Source organism: Cinclus cinclus, chromosome 15, assembly GCF_963662255.1.
Source record: "Cinclus cinclus chromosome 15, bCinCin1.1, whole genome shotgun sequence".
Lineage (NCBI taxonomy): Eukaryota > Metazoa > Chordata > Aves > Passeriformes > Cinclidae > Cinclus > Cinclus cinclus.
In genome coordinates this window covers 18,013,865-18,034,712 of record NC_085060.1, presented here as the reverse complement: position 1 = coordinate 18,034,712, position 20,848 = coordinate 18,013,865, and the positions used below count along the sequence as shown (strand labels likewise).

At 41.7% G+C, this 20,848-nt stretch overlaps 1 protein-coding gene across 5 annotated transcripts in view; it reads right to left on the bottom strand.

The window, feature by feature from the left end:
* The window catches only part of DIAPH2 (diaphanous related formin 2), a 170,678-nt gene that overhangs the window by 96,202 nt on the left and 53,628 nt on the right, over positions 1–20,848 (bottom strand). For all 5 annotated transcript variants that reach the window (XR_009933664.1, XM_062503109.1, XM_062503107.1 and 2 more), the window contains 5 exons: positions 14,805–14,906; positions 13,319–13,413; positions 11,479–11,580; positions 5,021–5,260; positions 518–647 (listed from right to left, as the gene is read on the bottom strand). Coding sequence is in view for 4 of the 5 variants with exons in the window: in XM_062503109.1 (XP_062359093.1) it covers positions 518–647; positions 5,021–5,260; positions 11,479–11,580; positions 13,319–13,413; positions 14,805–14,906 (669 nt within the window). In the remaining variant the exon portion in view is untranslated. The remainder of the gene's footprint in view (positions 1–517; positions 648–5,020; positions 5,261–11,478; positions 11,581–13,318; positions 13,414–14,804; positions 14,907–20,848) is intronic.

The following is a 20,848-nucleotide window of genomic DNA, read 5'->3' as shown; positions in this document are numbered from 1 at the left end:
AAAAGGTGTCCAGCAGATGAACTAAGCTACCACATCCCCCAGCCTGGACTGCTGACTGACCAAAAGTGATTAATTGTTGCCTGGGCAGCACAATTAAACTGCATCTATTCATATGCAGCCTGGGATTGTTCCAGAGGCTGTTTGTAATTCTCCCAGGTGTGGAAAGGAGGAACTGTGTGTGTGTGAAGGCTCCTGGCACACACAGCTCACTCAGAGGTCTGGTGGGACACTCAGCATCATCACTGCACTGCTGACACAGCTCCTGAGCCGTGGCTTTCCAAACACCTCACAGAAATAAACTGTATTATTTTCACAGCCTACTACAGAAGAAGAAGAGTTGCACTATTACTGTTTTCCCTCCTGATTTCTCAGCTCAAGAAATACCAGAAAAGTACAATCCACATGGATTACCAATGCTTACAGGTTACATAACCCTACAATCCCAAATGAAATGGTGGAAGTATTTAATGTCAGAGCAAACAACTGTTACCTTTAGGTGCTTTGGCTGTTTGCTTACCTTTGCTTGCACTCTCAACATGCTGCAATTCATCTGGAAATTTTAAGATGTCCCTGTAATTCTCCTCACAGATTTCTGCCAGAAAATGCAGCAGGGTGGTTTTCTGATCTGATGATTTCGTATCTCGAATCTAAAAAGTGAACACAGGAGAAAACAAAGAAAAAAAAGTTCTTAAAATGTTTCAATAAAGTGGGTATCGCAGACTTCAACTCATTAGCACAAAGTTACCTACATGGGTTACCTGCAAATAAAGAGATTATTTAAAAAATGAAATTTCTAGAATTCTTCATAATCTAGGACTACAAAAGGAATCTACGCTATGATGTATTTTAAGAAAGAATGATTAATTTTGATGACCTAAAGACAGTCCATAAGGTTCTGAGATTTTACCATTGTCAGATCAGAATCCCGCAGATAAAAAAACAGCTGTGAACAGAGATCAAATAGAACTGAATTTAGAACATTCCTTCAATGCCATAAATGTCACATCTCTTAAAAAAAAAAAAATCCCTTAAACGTTGAATAGCTGGAAATCATGCTAACAGTCAGAATTTGCATTTTGACCAGTCAAACTGAAGTAACTCCTTGCTTTAAATCTACAATTTTTTCTTGGAACAAAGTCTAGACCATGCTGCTTTAGGCTAAAGACCTGGAGACCAGTTCTACAGAGACACAAAATAAATGTCCCCTGCCTTATTGGAATACAGAATGACAACACAAAAAGCAAAGGTAATCCTGATGGTAGCTAAAGGAAATGTATTTAAAAGCTGCAGGAAAACTGTTCACAATGGGAAGTAATAGGTAAATGTGTATTTCTGCTCTTCTTTTGACTGCAGAGGCAGTTTCCAGTGGCCTGGAAAACAATCAGTATTCTTGGAAGTAATAAGACTCTGTTGTCCATTGGCCTGAAAGCAAGAACTGCTGAAATGAGTTTTTTTGGGTTAAAAAATAAAAACCTGAACTAATTGTTAGGATATGGGACCAGTGGCATGTTTCCAATAACCTTATGGCCAAATCTCATGGCAGAATGCACGTGTCTAGACAAAGGAACATCAGGAATTTAAAGGAATGAGAGAACAAATTTAAGACCAAATTTCTGAGTTTGCCCATTTTTGTGCAGATGTGAGGAAGGAATGTGTGAGCTGATGGGAGATCTAGCAGAGGCAGAGATTTCCTCTTATTCACAAAGGCAACAGACAGAGTAGGTGCATGTAAGAGTGGGAGAGGAGCACACTTCACTTGAGAGAATTAGTAATACATCTAGAAAGAATTGTTTTAACAGCATTTTACTCATCTAGTACAGTTCTTACACAGAAGTAAGCTACGACATACACAACAAATGAAAGAAAGGATTTATTTAAGAAGAATACATAAATGCGTGTGTAAAATCTCCTATTTGTTTTCTCATTCTCTAAATCACTTGAAGTTCTAATTCTATAATCCTCATGACAGGCTTGCCATCGATGTTCAATTTAATAGAGGCCTTTCAGCTTTAAGGATTACCCTGTTAGGAATAAATGAGTGCAGTGGAAAAACAAGCTTTTAAAAATATAAGGTATTTAGGCAATTAAGAAAGCAATTTAATTCATACCAATTCAGCGATTAAAGACTAAACAATGCTCAGTAATGGTACACAGTTAAAGGGCTTTAATGTGCTACATACACAGAAGTTCTTGTGACTTGAAAAAAAATCGCAGATTTACTGGCTAAACATCTGCATGGAAAAAAGAAATTGCATTTCAATTTGTCTGTGAACAACAGTAGTGGGATTTGCAGTCTTTGATCTCTCTGACATCATCAAGTGGATAAAGCACTTTTTTTCTAAATGGACAAAATTATTTTGCTTTCAAATTACAACACAGACATGTTTTGCCACCAAGAGCAACATCATAACAAGAGTCAGTATTAGCACATCTTAGAAAACATTTATTTAGATCTTGAACAAATGTCTCAAACTCATTTCTGTGGCCCAATCTTAAACAAGTCCCTGCTATATTCATCTTTAGCGTTAACACAATGGATACAGACAGGTCTGTTTAATATTTAGAATCAATATCTGTACTTTAAAAATCAACTCCTAAGCTTACTCTTACAATGAAAAGTAAGATGGGTGCTGTTTGAGTGCAGTTTAGCACACACTATTTAAACATAAAAGCAGAAATGAAAGGCAGGAATTGGACAGATGACAGACAGCATGGCTGTGTCTGTATTCACACCCTGCACTCATATTCAATATATGCTCATTTCAATAACCCACCCATTATTTTAATTTTTTTGCATATAAATGCAATACTTTTTATATTCAGCTTTTTACTTGCAGTAATTTTGCCCAACAGATAAAACATTGCTTGGCTTGTAAAGAACCTAATGGCTTAGCCTGATTTCTGCTGCTCTACACACTCCAACCAAGTGGATGAAAAGCTAAAAGAGCCTATTAAGTTGTGCTTACAAGACCAGGAGCTGGACTTTGATGAACCTCCTGGGTCCCCTCCAACTCAGGATATTCCATCATTCTATGATTCAGGATAAATTTTTAACACTGTGGTGTTCAAATTTTAAAATACAGGTTTTGAGTCTATGGCCTTTCTTTGCCCAAGAGACAGAATTTGGGAAAAACACATTCGGTCTGAAAATGGATGAAATAAATTGGTAGGACAGTGTGGGCTGCAGGAAGCAGCTCCAGCTGAATACTGAAGCATCAATGTGAGGGTCAATACCACGAGATCCATTGCTTGGGAAAGGATTAAAGGCCAAGGTACACAGAGCACAGCACGACTCAAATCAAGGGAGACACAGAGTAAGACGTTTAATTCTGTGAGCCAGAAAAACACCACCAGAACAAAACTCTCCCTTTTCAGAGAGTAAAGCATTTAACCCATGCCAGTCACCCATAACCTGCTGCCAGGATGGGACTGGGTTTTCCCAGCTACTTCTGGATGCAGCTTTCAGGTGGGAGGGTTAAACATGACAGCCAATGCAAGGAAAAATTCATGGACGAGCCATCACTGGAGTGACACTTTATTATAGCTATAAAAAGGCACTCTATTGATTTTTATGAGATTATAGACCTTCTCCTACCCTAGAAATCTGTCCCCCCTTCCCAGAACAAGGGCTGCTGGACAATAAATGTCCCCTCATCAGTAATACTCAGACCGGATAAACAGCTTGTCTTGTTCTATTTGCACTATGAACAAAAAGTAACATAGCAGCACTAAACAGATAAACACACATTGATCCAGCCAGAATGCTGCAAAAGCTTTATTGAAACTGAGCTGCTGGTCTTCACTTGAATTCAGCACCACAGGACCAGCAGCTGGACCTGCACATCCCTAAAACAAACCTCCTTCCTTTCAGTTCCATTCCCACCGAGCAGAATTTTGGAGCTCCTGAGGGGCCTCCTGCTGCACTGGGGGTTCATAAAGCAGCTGGATCCTTTGGACACATTAAACAACCACAGCAAATTTCCCCTTTAGTGAATTACCAGAGCAGCCTCCCTCAGCCTGAGCACGTTTCCTGCCATATTTCTATTTTTACAGAGCATTCCATGCTCAGGCAATGAAGATGCTCTGCTGCAGGCACAGCAATAGCTGCTCTCGCTTGCCAGTCTTGATACATCCCAGGAATTCTGATGTTGATATCTCTCATTTGAGGAAAATTAAGTTCTCTGCCTTCTGCCAAAGGTTGTTTACAAATCATTTCTATCTTCAATAACATCATACACTGCAGTATAACATCCAGAGAGACAATCTGTTTTTAAAGATTTGCAATTACTATTCAGTCATTAGCCTTCTAGCTCAGTCCAGACAGGCTGTAGTTGTGCTTTCTTTTATTTTCTTTATCATGTTTTAATAAAAAGTTGTAACAAAACCAGACCTCTGTGTACGTAATGACCAGCTCTGCTGTAAAAACATTTATTTTCCAGAACCAGACACTTATCCCAGATCAATACCTGCCTTTCTTCTGCTCGTTTTTTCAGACTGTATAATGTAAGTACTGCATCCAGTAAACAGACAATTAATTTTAAGATTGTTCAAGAAACAAGCAACAACAAAAAAAAAGTCAATACAAAACTCTGGTCTTATTGAAAAGTGAATTCATCACATTAGGATTCCTCATCATGAAGCGTGTTCTACACATAGAAATGTGTACACAGACATCTTCCACCATCGCTGACAGCTGACTCAAAAAAATTATAAAACTCTCTTATCATGGGCAGGAAGTCCACTAAATGATAGCCACTGTAAAAAAATGAGTTATTAGAACAAAACGCAAAATAAAGGCTCCCAAATTCTGCTAGACAAGCTCGAAGGCTGAAATCCATTCCTTAGGAGCAAAACAAAAAGATACCTTCAAACTCCCTGGGGAACGCTGACCCCATCTGCCCGCGCATCACTAAACCGAGGGGCGGCCAGTCCATTCCTCTGCTCTTCCCTGCTTCGGGCACCTTCTCCTGCGGCCCCATCTCCCCAGAGCTGCCTTTGGTGTTTTACAGCCGCAGCTTACCTTGCACAGGAAGCTGATGTTGAAGCCGAGGGACTGCGCGTTTCTGGAGCCAGAGTTCATGTAGTTGCCCAGGAGCAGCACCAGCTCCAGCAGCTTGCTGAAGCTCTCGCTCCTCTTGAGCTCCTCGCAGGCCAGGGTCACCGCCATGATGTCAGGCTTGACGTTGTTCACGTGCTCCTCGAACATCAGCCGGAACAGGATCCCGTTGAGCCGCGCCCGCAGCATCTTCACCGAGCTCATCTGCGCAACACCAAAACCACACAAAACCTAAGGAAAGCAATGCTTCTTTATGGGGAGAGCTTGTATCGACAAACCCGGCGCAGTGCAGCCGGCAAGCCTCAAGCTCCTGCATGCTTTCATTGCCTCTCTTGTATTTCCAGGCATCCCAGGATCCTTCCACCTTTGTGTTTCAGACACTTGGCAGAAGGGAGCACAGGACTAATTCCTTCCTGCTCTGATAAAAAGATGGCGGGCTATAAATCCTGACATTGTAACACAGCAAATGATAGAGCCACTGAAAATAATTTACCATGCTGATTCATTAATTTAAATCCCCAGGACCAAATTCACTAGGCTAGGTAACAAAATATGGCCGTGTCTTTTGTATTTTGCACAAGAGATCAGAGTTATTAACCTCCCGCTTCGCACACCGTAATTCACAAGAGAAATTTAAATTAGGATAAAAAAAATGTACTGAGCATTTTTAAACCACTTGAAATTTTTAATTTAATTGCAAGAATGATTATGTTCCAAATCTATCTCATTTTACTTAGCAGAATAAAAAAGATTTCTTCCCCAGTGTATTTACCATCAGTGATGTTGCTGAAGCACTTAGCAAGGAAAGCTTTGCTATGTGACAAATCACAGATCTTGACTAACAAAACAGGAAAATTTTGATGTGCTCCTGTCTCTGTTGGACAAAATCTGACCATGGTCCTTTGAGGAACCACTGTTTTTCTGCTGGTGTTATCTCCCAACAGCTACCAGAAGCAGCAGCAATAACTTGCACAGGAAGGATTTGAGTGGCCTGAATAATAATGAATTCATTCTAAAATGAACATAAACATGAAGGCTCTCCAGATGGTCTCAAACAATTTCTGTGATCAGGCTGGAACAAGGAAAAGGAAAGGATCAGAAAAGAAGCATTTCAGCAGAACTAGTGATCTTTTTTTATAAATCTCCATTGTCACAAATTTCTCTCTGAGCCTCTATAAGCCAAAATCATTGAATGTCTTGAAACATTATTCTTCTAATCATTCTGTATTTCAGAAATATCATACTGAAAACATCTGCCTTGAAAGGATCTACTTACACTAATCTGCAGTAGATGGAAATTAAAATTAATCACATAATTTGCTTTAACTTTTGTAGAACAATCTCCAATTGCTGTTTTTACTCAAAATGCAACAGAAGAAAGTTGTCAAAAGCTTTAGATCCCAAAACCAGAGTGCAACAAAACACGTAAAAAAAAACCCACAGGAGAGTATGACAAACATTGGTGAAGAATAATCCTTAAACTTCAGAGGAGTGTCCTTTCTTCTTTCAATACTGTGTAGTGCCTTGGAATACTGATCATTTATGAACTTTTGACCACCCAGCAGAAGGTTTTAATTTCGTCCCCTAACCTACATAATATTTTAAATTCTGATAATTTCCTTAAGAGCTGTTTCATATGGGTTGTTTCCTTAAAACCAAGACCATCTTTATACACATAAAGCCCTTTAGGTATCAGTAGAAGGTGGCCACAAATGCAATTTTCATCCCTCCTGCCCCACCCTGCTCTGGTTTCCCCCTTTTGTGGGCCTGTTTCTAAATCCACGTGTCCAGTGGCAGAGAGAGTGATCACATACTGAATTTTGAGGAAGCTCATAGAATTAGGTAAGGAGCAAAGCCTGCATTCACTTAGAAAGCTCAAATTCGTTATGGCTTTAAATAAAATTAGTGTCAAAGGGATAATAAATAAAACATTCAAACAGGTGCAGGGAGCAGCAAGCACTGACTTCCACTGTAAACAGTTAAAGAGGCAAGAAAATGGATATTTCTTTTCCAGCTGACTGTCAGCGCTGGACTGCATGTCATTATTTCCCCTTCTGGGCTCTCATAAAGGTCTTGTCTGAACTCCCCACATAATCAAGTTCTTTATTCAGTTCTTTATGTTTTATTATCATCATTCAATTCTCAAGCCCTGAATTAAAACGAGGATCAAAGGCTACTGGAGAAAGGCAAAAAGCACAATTAAATTTGCCTCACTTCCTAAGAAAAAGCTGACGTTCCTCTAATAAAAATTAGTCAACTTACTAGGACAATTCAGCCTCTTACCTACGTTATATTAAAGTTGCCTTTTTTTTTTCCCCCTGGAAACATTCTAGGAAGATTAGTTCTGCAGAAGCTCAGAAAGTTACAATGAGGCCAAACATGCAGCCAATAAATTCGATTTAGAAGACTGAATGACTCTGAACCCATGGAGGTGCAATAAACTTGTACACCTCTCCCCACTTTGTCTGCCTCCCAGCCAGGACTGCTCATGACAGCTGACCTGGTGAGCCAGGGAGAAAAGGGACACAGAATATGCAAGTTTATACAAGTCCTCAGTAAAATTCATGCTTTTGTAACTCTGAACATCTTCAACTGGCACTGAAGTGGAAATGCAGCTCCTTACTGAAGTTGCAGCTGCTCCCACAGCATAAAAGAATTAACTCTTAACACAAGGTTTGCAAGTAGAATTCAGATACATCCTGCCTAGCTGGGTTCATGTTACACAGTTGATTCAGTTAATCTATTTTTCTTGCTCTACTTCAACATCAATGCAAACTTTATATATATAGGAAGTTGTGTTGCCTTTTTTGATCCCAGGATATGACTTCAAAAAGTTCCAATAACTAATTAGAATATATAATTGATTTTAACATTTCATCTAAATGAAAATGCAGTTCTAATTTTCATTTACATATCAGCTGAATATTAAGTTAATCCGTCCCTTCAAATAAGTTAATCATTTACTAAGTATGGTTTTTCTTCACAAATTTTAAGCAACTTATTCCAACTTTTATTAAATTTGATGGGCAAAGCAATTATGCAATTAACATATATTAATAATTAACACACCTAAATTTACATAAAAATAAGGGGACACGCTAAATATTTTTTAGTCTGTCTTCTAGTCCTGAAGTCAAGGTTAAGATGATTATTAATGAGAAACTTCAAAATTAATCTGACACATTGGAAAAAAGCATTTCAGCCAAGATTTCAAGTTCACCTGCATTTCTTCCACTTTAATGGATAGTTCAATTATAACAAAATCAGAAACAACCCCAGCATTTTAGCACCAGTAATGCAGTCAGAGCCTCTAGAAACAAGACAGAAGCAGGACCCGTAAGGCAAAGTACTGGTTTTTATTAAAGCAGATGGCAAAGCTGAGTAAGCAAACAAGCTTCAGGAAACTTGGTTCCTTCATGAGGAAAACAGCACCATTTGGAGATGTTTGATTAAGCAGTTTTTGCTAATTAACGTTGCGTTAAATACTTGGAAACTGTCTCTACTTTCTCAGTCAGTGTTTCCTCAGAAACTCAAACCCCTGGGACAGTGACTGTGGCCAGGCTGGGACATCAGGGAGCTTCTATGGATTTCCAGTAACCAAAGGCAAGGCCCAGCCTGGGAACAGCAGGAATCCCAGCTCCAGGCAATCCACGAGCCCCAGGCACGGGAAGCAGCATCCCAAACCAGCAATATCAGCTGGGAAAAGGCAGGGGTGAGGTTTGTAAAAGGGAACGTGTGTCAGAAGGAGGGAGCAATGCAGAACATGGTCCAAGTCAAAGATCAGGGTGAAGCATTATGGAATTTACAGCAGCAAAAGGGAGAAATGCCTCCAGAGTCCTCAAATCAAGGTCATGGTGCACAATTCTCCCAATTTCTCTGATTTTCAGCAAGAAACTGAACAGAATTCCCAAACATCAGAGGCTTCCTTTGTCCTAATCCCTCCACCTATCCTGCCTTCATTGTGCTTTTCCCTTCAACACACTCCAAATACCCTGCCTGCACAAAACCCAAGGAATTGCTCACTTTGTCTGACAATATCTAGGTAGGGGGGAATATACCCAGAAACAGAAAATAATATATAATCAATATAACAATTTCATATTACATACATAATATAAAATAATATATAATACTATAATAAAATATCATGTTATTATAAATACTATCATTATAGAACAAAATATATCAGTAATAATATAGCTATATCATTTCAATAGTACTTTTATTACAAAATATATGTATATAATACACATGGATATATCACAATACCTCTATATACACACATAATATATCCATAGATAAATTTTGGTCTGTCTAAACACATAATACACTGATATGCTTATATTCTATGTATGCTATTATTGCTTAAAAGAAAGTAGCAAATATGTATTTATAGAGATTTTTAGATTGTTGCTGATCACTAAATGGGAACATTTCCTTCTTGCAGTAAGACTAACATATCCCATTTCTACCAAAATTCCTCATCTTTGTTTGGAAATAGAAGATTTTTGGAACTTTATGCCATTCATTAAAAAAAAAGGAAATCAACAGGCTAACGTTTTTCCAAAGAAGCCATTGATATCTTTCATTTTCTAAATCCTCTCCAAAAAATCCCATTAGGACAAATCATGTTCTGTTACCCCAACCAAAAAATAACGCTTAAAAAAAACCACTCAAAAGGCACTTCCGAAGCCAAATTATGCTCAAATCAGAGCATTTTAGCAAAGAAAGTCTTCTAAGAGGCCTCTATTTCTGTTTTAATGCATTTAAATGTACATAATGCCTCAGAAATCCAGCAAGAGCAAACGTAGCTCCTGCGGAGCTGGGGATAAATCCTGAGCACGTTCCAGAGGCTCTCATCATCATTTTCATCTCTTAGCTGAGAGGAGAACAGAAAACAGGAGCTCATTTGCCTAAAGACTTCGGAGGTCTTTGGAAGAACGGGAGCAGAGCTGATTTCCAAGGGCCGGCAGAGAACTCGGTGCGCCACCCTCACCCAGCAGCAGGGATCAAGGAATTGCTGCAGTCCCCTGCCAAGAGAGGCCCCAGCCCCTGCACGGCACAGCCCTGCCCTGACACACCCGGCACGGCACAGCCCTGCTCTGACACACCCGGCACGGCACAGCCCTGCTCTGACACACCCGGCACGGGACAGCCCTGCTCTGACACACCCGGCACGGCACAGCCCTGCTCTGACACACCCGGCACGGGACAGCCCTGGTCTGACACACCCGGCACGGCACAGCCCTGCACTGACACACCCGGCACGGCACAGCCCTGCTCTGACACACCCGGCACGGCACAGCCCTGCCCTGACACACCCGGTACGGGACAGCCCTGCACTGACACACCCGGCACGGCACAGCCCTGCTCTGACACACCCGGCACGGGACAGCCCTGCCCTGACACACCCGGTACGGGACAGCCCTGCTCTGACACACCCGGCACGGCACAGCCCTGCTCTGACACACCCGGCACGGCACAGCCCTGCACTGACACACCCGGCACGGCACAGCCCTGCTCTGACACACCCGGTACGGGACAGCCCTGCTCTGACACACCCGGCACGGGACAGCCCTGCTCTGACACACCCGGCACGGCACAGCCCTGCTCTGACACACCCGGCACGGCACAGCCCTGCAGTGACACACCCGGCACGGGACAGCCCTGCTCTGACACACCCGGCACGGGACAGCCCTGCTCTGACACACCCGGCACGGCACAGCCCTGCACTGACACACCCGGCACAGCACAGCCCTGCCCTGACACACCCGGCACGGCACAGCCCTGCTCTGACACACCCGGCACGGGACAGCCCTGCAGTGACACACCCGGCACGGCACAGCCCTGCAGTGACACACCCGGCACGGGACAGCCCTGCTCTGACACACCCGGCACGGGACAGCCCTGCTCTGACACACCCGGCACGGGACAGCCCTGCTCTGACACACCCGGTACGGCACAGCCCTGCAGTGACACACCCGGCACAGCCCTGCTCTGACACACCCGGCACGGGACAGCCCTGCTCTGACACACCCGGCACGGGACAGCCCTGCTCTGACACACCCGGTACGGCACGGCCCTGCTCTGACACACCCGGCACGGCACAGCCCTGCAGTGACACACCCGGCACGGCACCGGAGTGCCTGTTGCTTTTAATGCTATACTGTAATTCCTCCCAGAATCACAGAATCAGAGGGGTTCACATTGGAAAGGACCCTAAGCATCACCTGGTTCCAACCCTGGTTGGAATCTTATTAATACATAAAGAGATTTTTTTTATTACTATTTATCAGAAAATAGTAATTTTTTCCTCCTGCATATCTTGCAAAAACACTATCAAAAATATTTTATCCCTAAACTTGTTCATTTCTTTTGTGCCAAAATGGAACTGTCCAATTAATCCTTGCACTAATACATACCACAACTCCAAATTGCTCTGGCTCAGCAAGATCATTATATTCATCCTTTAATTCAGCTAAGGCATTGAGTTCTTTCTGCTCAGGAAGATTCTTCACCAGGTTCTAAAACAAACAAGGCATTATATCAAATTTGTTACATTCAACTACCTAAGATTTGAAAAACAACACGCTTAAAATACCACAACACGGATACGCACAAGGAAATTACAGGAGGCTTATTTTATTTAACATTATATAAACATCAAATCAAAGCAGTAATTATTTAATACAGACATCACTTGCTCTGCTACAGTCTCTGATTTGAAGAACCTACTAAAAGGTTAGAGTATCATTTTTCAGGGTCTGACAGCACCAAGGAGTTTTGCCTCTCTACAATCTCCTTTTGCCCTAATGGTTGCCTATTTCTCATTAAATATCAATCAAGAAATAACTAGTCTGTGTAAAACATGACAAAAATAGCAAAAAATAAATTACAACCATTAGACATTCAAAATATCTGTGCACAAATTACACTTTAAACCACCTTACAAAAAAGTCATCCAAAATTTTATAGATTTTTGGATGGCAAATACACAGAAACTAAGGAAGAAGTTCAATTTGCTTGCAGTCTTATCCATGTCCCCAAAGAAAATTGTGAGTTATTGTATGATCTTGAGGCGTCAAAATACAAATACACTAAGTATTTAAAATATTTATATTGAGTGAATAATAGTTTGCTTTAAAGAAATACTCAGTAGAAGTGTAGACTTGCATTTATTATATAATATTTTAAACAGTGTATTAAAATACTGCATTTTTAAAAGGGTAGATTGGATTTAATATATAATATTTTCAAATGTACAAGTTGAAATTCAAACAGTAAAGTATTTGTAGTAGAGGAGATCCATATGAAACTACTCTGTACTTCAGCTATCCAAGGTGGGGTTGTTCCTCCCCCTTGATTTCTGATTTTACTAAACCTGAAGGTATCTTAATCATCTGATCTGACATCTCTGATCAATAAACCAAATCCTCAATAATGTTAGGGCTTTGCACTTATTTTGAAATACAGAGGCAACTCAGTTTAGATCAGAGTCCAGCAGAATAACCATTCTGCAGGTCCAAAAAAAGAAGAAGAAATTAGTTTAGAAAACCTCGGGGGAAGGGGATGAAGGTGCAAACAGGAGACAGGGAAGGATGAAAGGCTAAATCGAGGCCCAGTGTGGTGGCAGGAATCTGAAGCAGTGCATGATGTTAACTAAAACAGCACCAGCACTGCTGGGGTGCTAAATCTTTGTGACTTTTAGGGCTTCCATGCTCGTGTTGAACTGTCACACCTCAGACACCACGAGGGGCCAGGAACACACTTCTCTCCTCCTAGAGGGATGGAAAGAAGCTGCATTCCATCCTTTCTACTCTGCAGCTGAGAGTTCTGGGGCCCCAAATGAGACCAAAGCAGCCTGAGAGCAGGTTTGATTTACAGACAGGTTTGGAGTTGCAGCCATATCCTGAAACATTTTGGGAGTTTCATCTCTCACTAGAGAGGCAAAGCTGGTTCCACAAGGAGCCTCATAATGAAACTTCATTATGCACCAGCCTGAATCATCTTCAGCTTGCCTGCGAAGCTGAAACACTAGAATTCTCAAAGATTTCCCTTTGGAAGGGGGAATTCCGAGGAATTCTTTTGTTAACAGTGTCTTTGGAAGGCCGTTTTAGTGCTACATGTGACCACATTCAAAAGCAGAAGTGAAATCAATGAAGCACAGCTGATACTCTGTCTTACTCTTCAATTCTTACTCCTTCTTGCCATTTTTACGTGGAAACCAAGCTATAACCAAAAGCAGAGATTATTTTCACATACCTGAATCAAGGATTCACTCAGCTTCTCCTCATCAACCTCTAAAATGATATTTTTTATTTCTTCATAAGGCAAACGGAAGGAACCCAAAAATATTGCTGAAATTCAGTAACACATCATTAGAATCAAAAAGGTCAAAAAAGATCAGTATACAAAGGCAAACAATTTCTAGCAACTCAAAAACCAGGTCTCCATCTAAATTGTGTTTCACAGTTAAGTCTCCCATATAAACAAATGCTAGATAGGCACACTATTGCAGTTTGACTTACAATGAAGTTCCTTTCTAAGAAATGAAACTATGACAACAATTTTAGCTTTTAAATCAGCCTCAGTAGCTCCCTAGCAATGTTACTTCCCAGTAAAGTTTTACCTTCATGAATGACATCTGCATTCCTACCTAAGCAAGCCTACTCAGCCAGTAACAGATATTTTTATCTATTAATATTATTATTACTTCCATAACCATGTATGAATAGCTGTAGTGCACAAACAATTCAGTAAATTATATTTATGGGATGTTCTAGAAAAAAAATCACATGACAGGGTAATGAAGAGCTGGGCAAAGTCAGAAAAATGCCCTAACTTACCACTTTAAGGGTAACTTAAGGGTAAGAGCTTTTACAAGAGACATATACAATGGAAACCCTTCAAACACTGAGTTCTTAAAGCAACTTGATCTCAGAATGTTAGAAAATCTCAAGAGAGCCCCATTCAGGAAACGACAAAGAATTCTTAACATATGGATCAGCATAACATTGTAAAAGTGCTTTATATTCAGCCTATGGCTCATTATCCTACATCCACACTTTCCAAATCTGAAGTTTTCTATCAGCTGTGTCCTGGCTCATTTTCTGCTCATGGATGTGCTACTGAACAATGCCCACATTTGGGTGTACACACTGGTTTGCCATGGCCACAGCTGCACTAGTGACATTCATGGAGTTTCTGATTCAAATGAAAGACTCTACTACTCTTAATTATTAATACTACTCTTAATGATTTCCCTCCATAATTAAAGAGGAAAGGAACAAGTTCAATGATCCAAGTGGGCTGGTTTTGTCACAATTTATAGCAGCAGTACTTGCACCTGTGTGGTCTATCTGGTAACAGCTTCCCCTGACCCTCTATTTCTTCATTGCTCTAACCAGGAGGAACAATAAGGAATGGCTTCTAAACCCCTCCCACACTGTGCTCTGCCCAAATTAGTGATCATCACCTAACTGTACTTTCAGACCTGAGCAAGAATTGAGAGAATCAACTGAGAAAATCCCAGTAACCCATTGAATCAGTTTTCCATGTTACGTTTTTCATTTTCCCCAAATTATACAGCAAAATCAGAATGCATATTTAAATACCTCTGCATTTAAGACTCATGTTCAAATTAGCAGTTTTTAGAAAAAGCAATTGCACATGTAAACAAAAAAAAAGAATTTACAAATGGTGAGGTGTAGCTACCACTTAGTGACCTAACACCTTTCACATCACTTACATAAATTTTGTGCAGATTTTCCATCCAAAACTCTTAATTCTTTGATCTTCTTCTTTGACTGAGATGCTTTCTTTTCTTCTGATTCTTCTACAGGCTTTTTGGCTGGAAGGTAGGTATTTATTAAATTCTATCCATTATTACAACTGTTCAATCTTAGCTAACAGCCAAGTCCATTAGCAAGCCATAATAATAGATCTTTTACAATCAGTTCAAGGCAAAGTGACTGCACTGCCCCAACCTACTGTAAAATATCCAAACAAAGCAAATGTCCAAAATTGAAAGGAACAAGAAATAAAAATATGACAATGAACAATTTTCCCAAGCAGTATCAAATAATATTTATGTATTCCAACCCAGGAAATTTCACTTCAGCTCCAATTCATGGCAAGCATTTTTAAAAATACAGGGATTTGGTGTTACCTCGAAGCACATGAGTGCCCTCTATTGAAACATTAATAATATTTATAAATTCTTCAGCCAAAACCAACAACATAAATAATTTGATATTTATCACACTGAACAAAGGTATGTTTTTATTAATTTATTTTGTCAGTGGTAAAGAGCAAAACGAAGGAAACAGTGTATATTTTTAAGTGATTTCTTCCAAATTAGCAAGATTCACTAGCCTTATAATCAGCACTTTAAATTTTATGGAAAGAAATGTGGCATTGGAGTACCTTAAATATAAGCTGATTTTTTGCATAATTTAAAACAGTCAATTTTCACAGAATTTTCTTAAGCATTAAGTAAACCCATTAACAAGGATTTATTTCCTTTTAAATATCACATAACATATTTGGCACTGAAGGAATAGAATCTTAATGTGCTTAACATTAATTGAACTTAATGAATATTTTAAGCCATTCAAAAGTAACTGAAAAACTGGAAAGTCAAATTAAGATGAAGTTTCAAGCAGACTGAATAGAGTTTTGTTCTCTGAGCACTATTTTTTGCTGCACTGTAATGAGCCATCATGGGTTTCATTACAGGTATTTCCTAAGGAAAAAATGTTAATTTTTAGTGTGAAGAGTAACTTAAAATCTCAGTTTCAATCACCTTATTAAAAAAATAAAAAGTATGTAGAATACAGGAATTTGTCTCCTTACACCCATTACCACCAGGAAAACATCTGGCATAAAGGAATTCTGCTGGGTTTAGAGCCCTGAATAATCAGTTTCTCTTGGGCATGTTCATGCCAGCACTAACTGAGCCAGCCCCAGGCAGTGCCCTCAGCCCCAGCTACCTCTGAAGAGCCTAAATCAGAGAAAACTGAGCAGAAAAGATGATTCAACACCAAAGCAGCCCCTGCTCTCCCCTTGCCTTCAAGCCTCCCACGAGCAGCAGGCTTGGAGCTTGTACAAGCCCTGAGCTGCACATCACCAGAAAAGCTCCCAGTTCTCCCAGCACCGACCCCTCAGCTCCGAGCTCCAGCTACAATCCTAAGGTGACACTTCATCCAGTAATCAGGCCTTACCACTAACTGTTCTCAACTAAACCAGGAAATAAAACCAGGTGCTCAACAACACAAAACAAAAGCCACCCAAGAGCTAAAAATTAGCTGTCCCATGGGGAGGCAACAAACGTTGTTAGCTCTGTTCTATCACAGCAGACACTGCACAGCCTGAGACAGCTGAGAAGAATGACTCAAAGATGAGTGACCTGCTGCAAACTGGATCTGTTCAAGAGTTCAACCCTCCAGATCACAGAATCACCAGGTTGGAAAAGACCTTCAACATCGAGTCCAACCCATGCCCCAACACCTCAACTAAACCACGGCACTGAGTGCCACATCCAGGGGTGGTGGAAACACAGATCCCCAGGTGTGGTGGGAACGCAGATCCCCAGGAGTGGTGGGAACGCAGATCCCCGGGGCTGGTGGTGGGAACGCAGATCCCCGGGGCCGGTGGTGGGATCACAGATCCACGGGGCTGGTGGGAACGCAGATCCCCACAGCTGATGGGAACGCAGATCCCCACAGCTGACGGGAACGCAGATCCCCACAGCTGACAGGAACGCAGATCCCCAGGAGTGGTGGGAACGCAGATCCCCAAAGCTGATGGGAACGCAGATCCCCGGGGCTGATGGGAACGCAGATCCCCAGGGCTGGTGGTGGGATCGCAGATCCCCGGGGCTGATGGGAACGCAGATCCCCAGGGCTGGTGGTGGGATCGCAGATCCCCAAGGCTGGTGGGAACGCAGATCCCCAAGGCTGGTGGGAACGCAGATCCCCAGGGCTGGTGGTGGGAACGCAGATCCCCGGGGCTGATGGGAACGCAGATCCCCACAGCTGATGGGAACGCAGATCCCCGGGGCTGATGGGAACGCAGATCCCCGGGGCTGATGGGAACGCAGATCCCCGGGGCTGGTGGTGGGATCGCAGATCCCCGGGGCTGGTGGTGGGATCGCAGATCCCCGGGGCTGGTGGGAACGCAGATCCCCAAGGCTGGTGGGAACGCAGATCCCCAAGGCTGGTGGGAACGCAGATCCCCGGGGCTGGTGGGAACGCAGATCCCCACAGCTGATGGGAACGCAGATCCCCAGGAGTGGTGGGAACGCAGATCCCCAGGAGTGGTGGGATCGCAGATCCCCACAGCTGATGGGAACGCAGATCCCCGGGGCTGATGGGAACGCAGATCCCCAGGGCTGGTGGTGGGATCGCAGATCCCCGGGGCTGGTGGTGGGAACGCAGATCCCCACAGCTGATGTGAATGCAGATCCCTGGGGCTGGTGGTGGGATCGCAGATCCCCAGGGCTGGTGGTGGGATCGCAGATCCCCGGGGCTGGTGGTGGGATCGCAGATCCCCGGGGCTGGTGGTGGGAACGCAGATCCCCACAGCTGATGTGAATGCAGATCCCCGGGGCTGGTATCTTCAAAGCTCTGAACACCACACCTCTCCCAATACATGGAGTACCAGACTTGTCACATTATTTTCGAGCACCAAAAACAAATGTGTATAAAACACAAACCCAGTTCCTTGGCTTGCAAACTGCAAAAGTAACAGTTTAAAAGAAAACAGGAGTAATAAATGTTTTTGTTACCAAATATCTCACAGAAAGGAAACTTTCTTCCTACAGGGATAATTCCTGTAAATCAGAAAGAGCAAGAGTTCAAGGGCAAAGGTGCTACCCCAGCCCAATGCAAAACAGGTATGAAGTTATTCAGCTGGTACAACATCAGAAAAGGAAAAGTAGTTTGGGGTTTAAGCACATAATGCTTTATAAACAGCATGCAGAGGGTGAGCTGAGGCAGAACCCAACAGGAACTCTGCTTGTACAGAGCACAGAGCCAGCTTTCCTGCTCACCCCTCCTCACCTGTATGCAGGTGCACTCCTCTGTTGGTTGTAAAATGGAACTACAGGAACTACATTTAGAAATCAGGAACTACATTTAGACCACAGCAGGTCACACATCCCATAATTTCATAACAAACCACAGCTACTCTGACCTACTCAAGCCTGAAGGGCTGCAACACCACTATTTACATCATCCATTTAGCAAACACTAGATGTCTGGGTTAGATTAGTTTTTTCCTACTTAGAAAAGGCCAGAGAATATGTTCTTTCCAAAAGGTTCTATCTTACCAAGCATGAGACTTCAAAGTTCACTTCATGCCAATTCACAAAACCCAGAGGAACACCAGAACCAGATGCTTATGTGACTGCACTAAAGCCACAATACAGCATCAACACCAATCTTACCAAGCCCAAATTCACAGGCAGAAAGAGACACTACCAACATTTCTAGACTTAGGCAGCTCCTAGAATCTCGCCACCACCGTTTCAGCCATGCTTGAGATGCCATGGAGCATCAGAGAGCTCTCCAAATCCATGCTTGTCCCTCTTCTGCCAGAGGCTCTGATCACAAAATCCATTTCAGCAGTGATTCAACTGTAACACAACCACGGATTATGGAGTTTGAAAAATAATTAACTCAATTAAAAAGATACTTGATACTTTCCAGAATTCAATACACCATTGCTGACCAACCTCCCTCCCCTTGTCAGGTTCTCCTTTCACAAGTGCCTGTTTAAAGATAAAACACTTTTTGGTTTGATGCCACAGAACCAAAGGGAGAGATGAAAGAAGGATTTTATAGCAGACAGCACAGGGCAGCTCAGAAAAACAAGATGAAAAATCAATCTGGTAGCTAAAGCAGCTGTATTACTTCATTCAGACCTTGGAGTTCAGTGCTGTGATTATTCATTACAGCACTTTGATAACGGTACTGGCTTACATCTTCATTCAAAATCAGGTTTTTCCAAGCCAACAAGTCTTACAGACAGCATCAGAGCTGGTTACCCAGGTTTCCATGAAGAAATGGAAACAAAAGGTGGAGCAGAGGGGAACCTTCCTTACTGTGGCCACTGCTGCTGAAGCAATAGAACTGAAAGGCACAAGTCAGCTCAGTGTGCAGCACTCACTGTTCTGGGGAGTGGAACTGCTGGGCCACTACTGTATCATCTTCCACCAGTTCCACCTGTACAAGGTTTTGGGTGGGCTTTTCCTCATAATTGACCTCCAAGGTAGGCAGGAGAGGGAAGGAGAGCCACTATGACAAAGCCAAAGGAGAACAGGGGCCAGCTTTAGCACACACACATTCTGGCGACCAGAAAACACAGATGGAAACACCAACACTTCTTACCAACACCAACATTTCTTACTTGTTTCCAATTTAGAGCTCTATTAAGTGAGCAATAATACATTTGTTTATCAGTGGTGGAGGGAAAAAGCTGATGCAAGATGCTGCAAGGCATTGTTTGCTGTTGGTCTGACATTTCCCAGTGCATGTGCAGCTCAGCTGTGCCTTCAGTGATTCCTTCAGCTGGGAACTCATCTAATCCCACTGAAAGTGCCCTGCTTGGAACCCTTTAAACCCATCCAGGGTATACAAAACCCTCAGCAAAACCTTAGGTAAGTTTAAAACACATTAAAAGCATGGCTAATGATAATCGTGGCAAAGAACATACACAAACTGAAATACTTGAGAGACTTAATTAAGAAAAATTCTACCATCAGTACTTTTGTAGTAAAAAAGGAAGTGTACCTTATTCTTGAAAATCATAATTTGACACCTGTTCATTAATTTAGCTACTAAATAGCATTAGAAGTGGCCATGACTAGTTTTTTGAAATATATATGATTTTACTTAATGATACTGAAGCTGTTAAAGCATTTTATTATGAAATGTCCAGTTCATATGAAATTCCCTTCTTTCTTTAAATTATTAATGAATCATTTTAATAAAGAATTAACAGGAAAAACTGTCAGTCATTAATAAGATGAGGAAGAAAATTAAGGGGAGATAAAAAGGAGTACACTGTATTAAAGCATGGAGAAAGAACACTTAGGTCAACTTTACCCTACCTTAACCTGAGCCTAAGTCTCCAATTTCTGTCAAGCCTGTACACACAGTGAACAAAAACATCCTTATATTGCCATGGGAAATGAAGGAGTAATTTCATCTTATTTCCATCTGGCAAGTGGCTTCCCAACTGCATTTACCAGTGTTTGGCAGTAAAAGTAAATATACAAAAGAAATTAACTGCTTCGTTATTCCTTCTACCTGAGAGAAGAGCTATGGCTAGTACAGGAGTATAGGAGGAAAAAATTAAGTGTATATACAGTTGCAAGAGATATAAACTACACTCACAAGAATAGATTTGAGCAGCTGAAATCAATAATTACATCAAATTTACCCCACCCAGGGAAAAAAAAAAAAACCAAAAAACAACTCTGATGTGATGTAGCTTGGTAGAAAAATTAAATAAGGAGCTAGGAATGCCACAGAAAAATTAACAAGTAATTTGTAGCACCAAAGTTCAGTAAATTCTGTTGCAACACAATAAAACATCTCCAAATCTGGCTAAATTGATCATCTTGGAGCGCTGCTGATAGCATTCCATTTCTGTGTTCCTAGAGGCACTCAGAAACAGAAATAAAAGTCAAATGAAGGGGAGAAGGAGGAAAGTCAAACACCAAGTAATCTAAAATTCGCGCTTGTTTTCCCTCAGCAGTGCACCCAGCCCGAGGGCGTCCCTTGACGT